This window comes from Callorhinchus milii, unplaced genomic scaffold, assembly GCF_018977255.1.
Source record: "Callorhinchus milii isolate IMCB2004 unplaced genomic scaffold, IMCB_Cmil_1.0 Scaffold10, whole genome shotgun sequence".
Classification (NCBI taxonomy): Eukaryota; Metazoa; Chordata; class Chondrichthyes; order Chimaeriformes; family Callorhinchidae; genus Callorhinchus; species Callorhinchus milii.
This window is the reverse complement of record NW_024704751.1, coordinates 9,817,198-9,825,681: the sequence shown is the minus strand read 5'-3', so window position 1 is coordinate 9,825,681 and position 8,484 is coordinate 9,817,198. Positions and strand designations below refer to the sequence as shown.

At 49.1% G+C, this 8,484-nt stretch overlaps 1 protein-coding gene across 1 annotated transcript; it reads right to left on the bottom strand.

Annotated features, from left to right (window-relative positions):
- Window positions 1-2,814: 2,814 nt before the first annotated feature.
- On the bottom strand, window positions 2,815-8,282 carry nsun5 (NOP2/Sun RNA methyltransferase 5). Its single transcript, XM_042338903.1, has 10 exons — window positions 8,047-8,282; window positions 7,324-7,446; window positions 6,901-7,072; window positions 6,062-6,170; window positions 5,674-5,812; window positions 5,374-5,489; window positions 4,771-4,949; window positions 4,229-4,442; window positions 3,792-3,953; window positions 2,815-3,533 (listed from the first exon to the last, which is right to left on the bottom strand). The coding sequence occupies exons 1-10, from the start codon at window positions 8,137-8,139 to the stop codon at window positions 3,395-3,397; spliced, it is 1,446 nt and encodes a 481-aa protein (XP_042194837.1). The 5' UTR covers window positions 8,140-8,282; the 3' UTR covers window positions 2,815-3,394.
- Window positions 8,283-8,484: the final 202 nt, after the last annotated feature.

The window sequence follows — 8,484 nt, the reverse complement described above, 5'->3', positions numbered from 1 at the left end:
AAAGAACCAATGGTGTGAAGAGAAACGGTCGGGATTTGCTGTGAATTTTTTTTTGCTGAACGTTGCAAATGGGTTGGTTATAGTAATGTCTGTGATGGGTCAAAATTACATTGTGTAGCTTAGCAGTTAGAGCACTCGACCCGCAAGCGAGAGGACCTGGGTTTGGTTCCCGGTCAGGACAAAACCTTAGGGGAAGTTTCCTTACTCCATTCCACGCGCCTGTTTACCCAGGTAGTAAATAGGAAACCAGTTGTTAGTCGATTGGCGGATTGCTTTTCCAGAGGTAATATTCCCTTTCAAAAAAAATAATAATAATTATAACCAGTTGTGTTCCTGGGATCTGCAAATTGGGTGGTGGGTGGGAGAGAGACATTTTTGTTTGAAATATTCATGTGAGTGGAATTCTGCCAATCATCTGCAGTAAATTGCTAGATTCTCAGATCTACATTTTTCTACTTTTTTTATTTAAATCCACACTAGATGTCGCGAGCCTGACAGAATCTGCTGTGTTCAGACAGTAACCTCAGGTATTGGCTGTTTTTCCTTTGATAGAGAATGATTAAGATTCTGATCTCCCTCTCTCACCCTTTCCCTACCCCCAATGGTACAGGGGGCAATGTATTCCGTTAAGCCTCTTTGAGGTGAGAAATATTCTATCTATTTGTGAATTGCTGCTAGCTAGAGATGTATTTTAGAAAGCGCACAACACGTTTGATAACTTTGCAAAAGGCAGTTTTGATTGGTGTCAATGAGGCTCTTCTCTCAGCGTGAGCAGGTATGTAATGCAGCAAATGAAGAGAGCTGGAGGGGCTGTGCATCTGATTCAGTTCGTTTTGAGAGGGAAAAAGTTTCCGGATGTTCTCAGCCTGTTTGTCTTTTATCTGCCCGCAAGAGTCGCTTCATACCACGTCTTAGGCTGTGACGGCCTGGGACACCAATTCTGCCAGGGCCCGCAACTGGCTGAGAGCGCTGTCTGTGGTGGGATCGGAAGTGAAGCTGTTACTTTTAAACCCCCCCCCCCCCCCCAGCAACATTGCAATACCAAAATGGCATAAATGCCCAAACGAGCGTGGCGATTCTGGGGCTCCAGTCTGCTGCCTTCTGGTGAGGAAGCAGATTACCTTTCACCATTATTCCCGTGTGCTCCATTCAGTCCTGTTATTACAGGGGCTTAGGAAGTGTTTCAGTGTGGGCTGTGTTGCACGTTTAGGGTTGGGTGAAGGACTTTATTCTACTCTATAATCTTGTCTGAATTTTTTTTTTTGGTGCTGTGGTGGAATTGTAATTTAACTGCTGTTTGAAATCTCCACCTTCTGACCAGTACCATCGAGCTCACTATCAGGAAGCTTGTTTGCACATTCCTAACATTGTCCCAGCGGCTCAGGTGGCAGAGGCTACAATATAAATGCTTATTTACTTTGAAAACACTTGAGTATTTGCCGTTGGATTATGGAAGCGACTGACAGGGTAGTTTACACTGGATAATACTCCGATAACTAGCACTTCAATAAAAACTAACTACACTAAACAGAGTAAATGGCTTCTACTGTCCAGGCAAAAGGCATGTTATACCTAAGCTTCCTGAGATGGTTTTTAGTCTGTTGTGGGGAACAGCATATTGTGTAATGAAGGCTGTACCTTTATTAACTCATCCCTTCTTGCCCTCCTCGGGACATGTTTTGGGGTTTGGCTCGGCGGGAATAGTGGGGAAATTGGAGGTAAAGGCTTACCACTTGGTCAAAAAAGGCAGTTTGAGGATGCATCTCACCTATTTTGTTACAGAGCAGTATTGCACAGCAGCTTGTCCCCTATGTCTGCTGAGTGAGGTAAAGAGGAACCATTAGACATTCAGTGCTGCAAATTAAAGTTCAGAAAGTGATCTTAGATCTATAGTGTGTTCACCTTTGCCTGTAGGTTTTGCTGGGGAGAAGGGGAAAAGCTTTTTCTTAAGTCTCTAAATAGACGTTTATCCACCATTTTTAAATTGGAACCTGCTTAAATAAAGCTCGGATTCCACTGGCTCCTTGTGATATTTTCCGTTATGTTATTCCTGAATGTAGGAATTTTCCTAAAAAGGTAGTTTAGTTAAAAAGATTTTGACCCAAAACAGGCATTTAAATACCTCCGTTGCCCAAATCTTGAATAAATGCGGTGAGTTTCCTGTGATCCCGACCGACGCAGTGTATGGTTCCCAAATGCTGGTAACAGTCACAGAATGGGTGGGTGTGGAATGTTGTTGCGTTTTTTTAAGACAGAACTTCTATCATTCCCGTGTAGCTTGATAGAAATGGCGAGTGAATGTGCGGATTTGATTTTTTGCTTCTTATGATGTCATTAAATGGAAATGGTTTTAAATAAAAGGCTGTGATCAGTATGGAACTTGGCTCATTTGCTCTCTATCTCTCTCTGGTGTCAAATGCAAACCCCATACCCTGTGGAGTCCTGCAGCTCAGTAGTTAGACCGCTCGCCTCGCAAGCGGAGGATCTGGGTTTGATTCCTGGGCGGGGTGCAACGTTAGGCAAGTTTCCTTGCTCCACACACCTGTTTACCCAGCAGGAAATAAGTCAACCCGGTTGTTTAGTCGAGTGGTGGATTACTTTTATGGATAATAATCCTTAAAACATTTTTTTTTAAAAATTGGTCACTCAATCCACGACTGTTTTGTGGGACGCTGCTGAGTGCGTTTTGCCCACAAAATATAGTCAATTCACTTTACAGTATATTCTGTGAAGCGCTTTGAGACAGACTGAAGACGTGATAAGGTGCTATATCAAATGCGAGGGTTATTGCTGCAATCAAATTCAACTCGAATGTGAACCAGAGCTAAACCATTTAATACTGTATCTACAGAACTGCACTGTGCAATGACTGTGTGCAGTACAGCTCTTGTATATCCAAGTTCTCGGCACTGCCCGTCCCACTTTGCCTGGCACAATTTGGGACATTCCTAGCGTAGGAGAGAAGTGAAGAGCTTATGCCCACTGCTGACGATTAACCCATCAAACCAATCACTGAATCCATTTGAACTGGACGCTGCTGCTTGTTGAGTCACCTGGGGGGTAACAAACGTGTGTTGATCATGTCCTTGAGGTTGGTTTTAGGCTCCGTTGCAAGAGAAGGTGGAAGGGAAACGAGTCAGGCTGGGACCCCCTCAGCTCCTTCTTGTGTCCAGACCCAGGATGGGCAAGAAAATGTTTAGAAGTGACTGGTCCAGAGCAGAGGTACCTGTGCCAGTGCAATATCAATCAATACATCATACACCAATTTCATCCATTCTGTCTGCACAGGGCTCCTCACTCCTAAGTCAGCTGTTAATTAGGTCTTGTCCACTGTGTGTTTCAGATTCCCAGTTTGTCTTCACACACACCTCTGTTCCTCAGCTGATGTTTGAAGCTAAGCTGATGGTTGCAGCTTCTTCTTTTTCTTCTTCCGTTTCCTCTTGACGGTTGGAGCTGTAGATGGGGAAGCCTCAGAGTTTCCATCCATTCCGACCGTGTCAACCGCAGACAGTGATGCCTTAGCCTGAGAGGGACTGGATTTAAAAATGAAGAGTTTACAGTAAGTTTAACAAAATCCTTCTGTCTCACTCAGGACTTTCCAAGCCAGTTTAAGGATTCATCTCTTTGGCTGTGTCTTCAGCCACCTCCCACCAACCCCTCCCAGCTTGGGTTCCCACTCCCATCTTTGGGAGTAAAGTAATAATAATGATTCTTGTATTCGTTATAGCACCTTTTACTTCGGAAGGACGTCGCAAAGCTGGGGCTGAGAGGTATCTACACAGAATTCTCACCTCTTGGTCTGTTCTGTTGTCTTCTCTCCGCTCCACCTCTCAAACATGGCCACAAAAAAACCATTGGTCAAAGTCTGGTCTGGAGAGGCCCTGAGACACAGGGAGCCTTCGGGGAATGTGTCCAGACCACGGTATGGCCAGGAGGGCATCAAATTCACCAGTCTGTAGGGAACAAACCATTCACGTTTAGGAGCTAAGTGAACAGTAGAAACCGTTGCACATTAAACAGTCAAACTCTGAAGCGCAATGTTTTTGCTGTAGCTCGGTGGTTGGAGCACTTGCCTCGCAAGCGAGAGGATCTGGCTTCGATTCCTGGGCACGGCCAAACGTTGGGCAAGTTTCCTTACTCCACACACACGCCTGTCTTTACTTAGCAGCAAGTAGGAACCGGCTGTAATCCAATAGTAAGTGACGAGCGGTTGTGAGCGTGGCCTCACCTGAAGCTGTCCCTGTGCTGCTGCAGCACCTCCCGCACCACCTCCTCGTTCTCCTCCTGATGGACCGAGCAGGTGGAGTAGACCACGCGCTGCACCCGGGGGAAGCTGAGAGCGTGACACAGGGCTTTGCGCTGGAAGCTGGACAGCGCCTGCAAACGCTCTGGCGAGGCGGACTCCTCATCCTCAGTCACCTGCTTCAGGCGGCTGACGATTCCTGCGTTGGTAACAAGGGAGGGAATCAGGGCTGAGGAGTAACCGAGGAATGTTCATAACAGCAACAACAAATTACATTCACATAGATAGAGTTGGGACTCCCAATTGTAGTCTCAAAGCACTTCACAGAATATACTGCGAAGTGGAGTGACTGTATTTTGTCAATTGCTCACAGCAGTGTCCCGCAAACTGTTGTGGGTTGAGTTTTGGTCAGAATGGGGATCCCCTTCGTCAGCTGAAGAGTCTAGCTCTGATCCCCAATGAAGCTCTACACCTCCCCCCACGCACACAACGCCCGCACCCCACTAATGCTCGCGGCCGCTCCTCACCAGAACCGCTGCACGAGGGGTCCAGCAGTAAGTGCCTGACATCCTGGTACTTGGGGTCGCTGGAAGCCACCAGTAGGAAGTCCTCGTTGGCTAGCTGGTGGCAGGTGACTCCGGCCCGGAGCAGCAACGTGCCCATCGTGGCCAAACGCTGGATGTCCAGGTCAAAGGCAAAGAGCTTCCTTCACACAAGAAAGAAACAATGGCTGGATTCCACTGGTATTTGATATAATAATAATCTTTGCATTTGATACAGAGCCTTATCATGTCTTTGAAACGTCTCAAAGCGCTTCACAGAATAGACTGTAAAGTGAATGACTGTATATTTTGTGGACAAAATCTGGTAGGCAATTGCACATGGCAGTGTCCCACAAAAAGTTGTGGATTGAGTGACCGAATTATTATTTATTTTGGAAGGGATTTATTCATCACAAGGAATGTCGCCTACTACAAAGTGGAGAGGTGACAGATGATATCCTCCCCTGATATTGCCAAGAGTGGGACTACTTGGTAGCTCTTTCAAAGAGCCGGCACAGGCAGGATTGGTTGAATTGCCTCCTTCTGTGCTGTAATATTCTATGATTACCCTTCCCCTCAAGCACTTACCCTTTGTTACGGAGAATAGCAGCGAGGTGACTTGTCTTGTTCCCTGGAGCTGCACAGGCATCGATTACGTGCGACCCTTGCGGGGGGTTGAGAAGATGTGCCGGGAGGCAACTGGCCTGGGGATAAGGAAAGAGTTGTTTGCTACTGAGCCCGGGAACAGTGTGAATTCATACACATGATGTGAACGTTAAGGAATGTCTCTGCGTGCTTAACAAGGCGAGTAAGCAGTGGGAGGGGGTTTGTATAGATATCTACATGCTACTCCCCCACCAACGCACCACACACACAGCCTGTATTTACCTTGTCCTGGAGAATGATATGGCCTGCCGTGTATAGGAAGTGTTGGTGCAGGTCTATGGTCGAAGGAAACACCAGTAACTCTGGCAGGTGGAGGTCACAGATAAACTCTTTTCCCTTCAGGTGTTTGAGGTCATTCACACTGTAAGAGAAGAGCCATCAGCTGCAGAGTCACTCAGCCACCAGCAGCCTGTGCAGCAAACATGTCCACAGCAATGCCCCACAGACAGCCATGAAGTGAACGACTCATTTTATCTGGGAGGATTGTTGGCCAGGACACCGGGAGAGAGAAGCTCCCTATTCTTTTCAACTTGTGCTATGGGATGTCCACTTGAACAAGGCAGATAAAATCTCGGTTTAACGTCTCATCTGATAGACAAGATCCACGTACCTGGTCGCTCGACCGCGGTAAATAAAACCATCCCGTCTGAAGTAGTCGATCACATCGTTGGTGCTGGTTTTCAGCAGGTTCACCCTGACGTAGCGAGGCACCCGGCAACCTGCCACAGAGAGAGACTGCTTACACAACAGGGCTCAGTGTAACCGGCTCTCGAGACAATCATTGGCAGAGCAGCAGGAGAAGCATCACTTGTACTCAATCTCCTCAGCTGGGAACAAGCCACACGTGAGGAAGTGTGAGGACCAACAGAGATAACGGCACCGAGTGTGAACATCTCACCCATTCACTGGCAGAGGCCGTTTTTCACACAATCTAGTGGAAATCTGGAACTCTCTCCCACAAAAGGATTACAGCTGGATCCATTCACATTTTCAAGACTGAAGTGGATAGATGTTTGTCAGGTCAGGGTCTCAAGGGATATGGGGCAAGGACAGGTAATTGGAGTCGAGGTACAGATCAGCCATGATCTTATAGAATGGAAGACTAGGCTTGAGGGGCTGAGTGGCCTCCTCCTGTTCCTATGCCTCAAATCTCAGCTTCAGAGCAGGTTTTATACAATAATAATAATTACCCTTGCATTGATATAACATGCTACATTGGCGGGAGGACGTCTGAAACACTTTGCTGATTTACTGTAATGTTGTGACTAAATATATTTCATACACGCGTGCGCAGATGTATACGTACCTGCAGATATACACATGTATAGCACACACATTTAAACACCTATGCAATCACTCCGTATGTATACCACACCCCGTCAAAAATACACACACGAAGTGCAATGCCTCTGGTCAGTCAGTCGGTCGGGCCAGTTCCAGGCTCAGTACCTTGGCTGCCGGATGCTTTGCTCACGATGAGGTCCTCATTGCGGCTGACTTTCCTTTTGACCTTCAGCCGGGCAAGCGCCGACTTGAGCTGCGAGCGATGTTTGGTGATGATCGCTTTCCAGTTGCCCCCGCACTTCACGCCCTTCCCGAAGAGCAGGTCGTACACCAGCACCTGGCGCAGAGATCAGTCAGCTCAGTCACACACTTGGGACACTACACTGGAGCCAGGCCAAGTTACCAGAGTCCTGCCAGGTGCCCATTGTGAGTTACCACACCAGTGCCAAGCTTAGATTGCCCCTAACCCTGCATTGCTCTATACTGTGGGTCCCAATTCTCGCCCCCGACCCTATATAGCTCCATACTGCTGCGCTGTGTGTCCCCTCTCCTCCAGCGAGAGGCCGGGGGGGTAGCGCGAGGTGGTACCTTGGCGACGCTAAGCTGCAGCTTCTTCTCCTGCTTCAGCAGTTTGGTGGAGCCGATGATTTCCTTCAGAATGCCGGCGTACTTCAGGGTTTCGCAAACCAGTGCAAAAAGCTGCTTAATGTTCTGCGAGAGACCAGACACAGTGAGATCAATCAGACTGCAGGCAAGGTGCAGAGAGAGAGAGAGAGAGAGAGAGGAGTCGCCCGAAAAAACTAAGCATTGTATTGGTTAGAGCCTTCGCCCCGCAACGCCGGAGGACCTGGGTTCGATTCCAGAACCGGACGAAACGTTGGGTAAGTTTCCTTAATAATAATAAATAATAAACCGGTCACTCGATCCGCGACGGTTCGCGCGCGGGGGGTGGGGGGGGTCGCTGCTGTGCCGCAATCGGCTGCTGCGTCCCTCGCCCCCCCCGCGCACCCCCCAAAATACGCAGTCACTACACTCGACAGTACGTTCCGTGGAGCGCTGTTGAGACGTCTCGAAGCCGCGACGAGGCGCTGTGTCGAACGAAAGCGTTAGTGTTGTTAAATTATTATTATTATTATTATTATTACAACACCATCCAGAGGCTGCAAGTGGCAGCTGTGAGCCCCCGGGCCCGACTGGTGGGGACGCGGGCCCTTTAAGGCGGCCTGGCCTGGCCTGGGCCTCTCTCCCCCACTCCCCCCCCAACACTCCCCCCCCACCCCCCCAACACTCCCCCCTCCCCACCCCCCGCACCTGATGGCCGCTGTTGTACACCAGGTCCTTGACAGAGCCGCGTTTGCTCTCCACCCGCTCCACGATCTCAGCCGCCTTCACGTACAGCGCCATTGCTGCCGCCGCCGCCGCCGCCGCGACAATCCCACTGACGGCAGTGTCCGCAGCACGACACACCGCCCCGCTTTACGGCGTGAGGTCACGTCTGGATGACAGCTTCCTGCAGGTGGCGCTCCACCCCTCACACTCACAGCCCCTCACACTCTCTCACTCTCACTCACTCACCTGCTCACACTCGCACCTGCTCACACTCACACCCCCTCACACCTGCTCACACTCTCTCACGCTCACACCTGCTCACACTCACACCTGCTCACACTCACCCCCTCACACCTGCTCACACTCTCTCACGCTCACACCTGCTCACACTCACACCTGCTCACACTCACCCCCTCACAC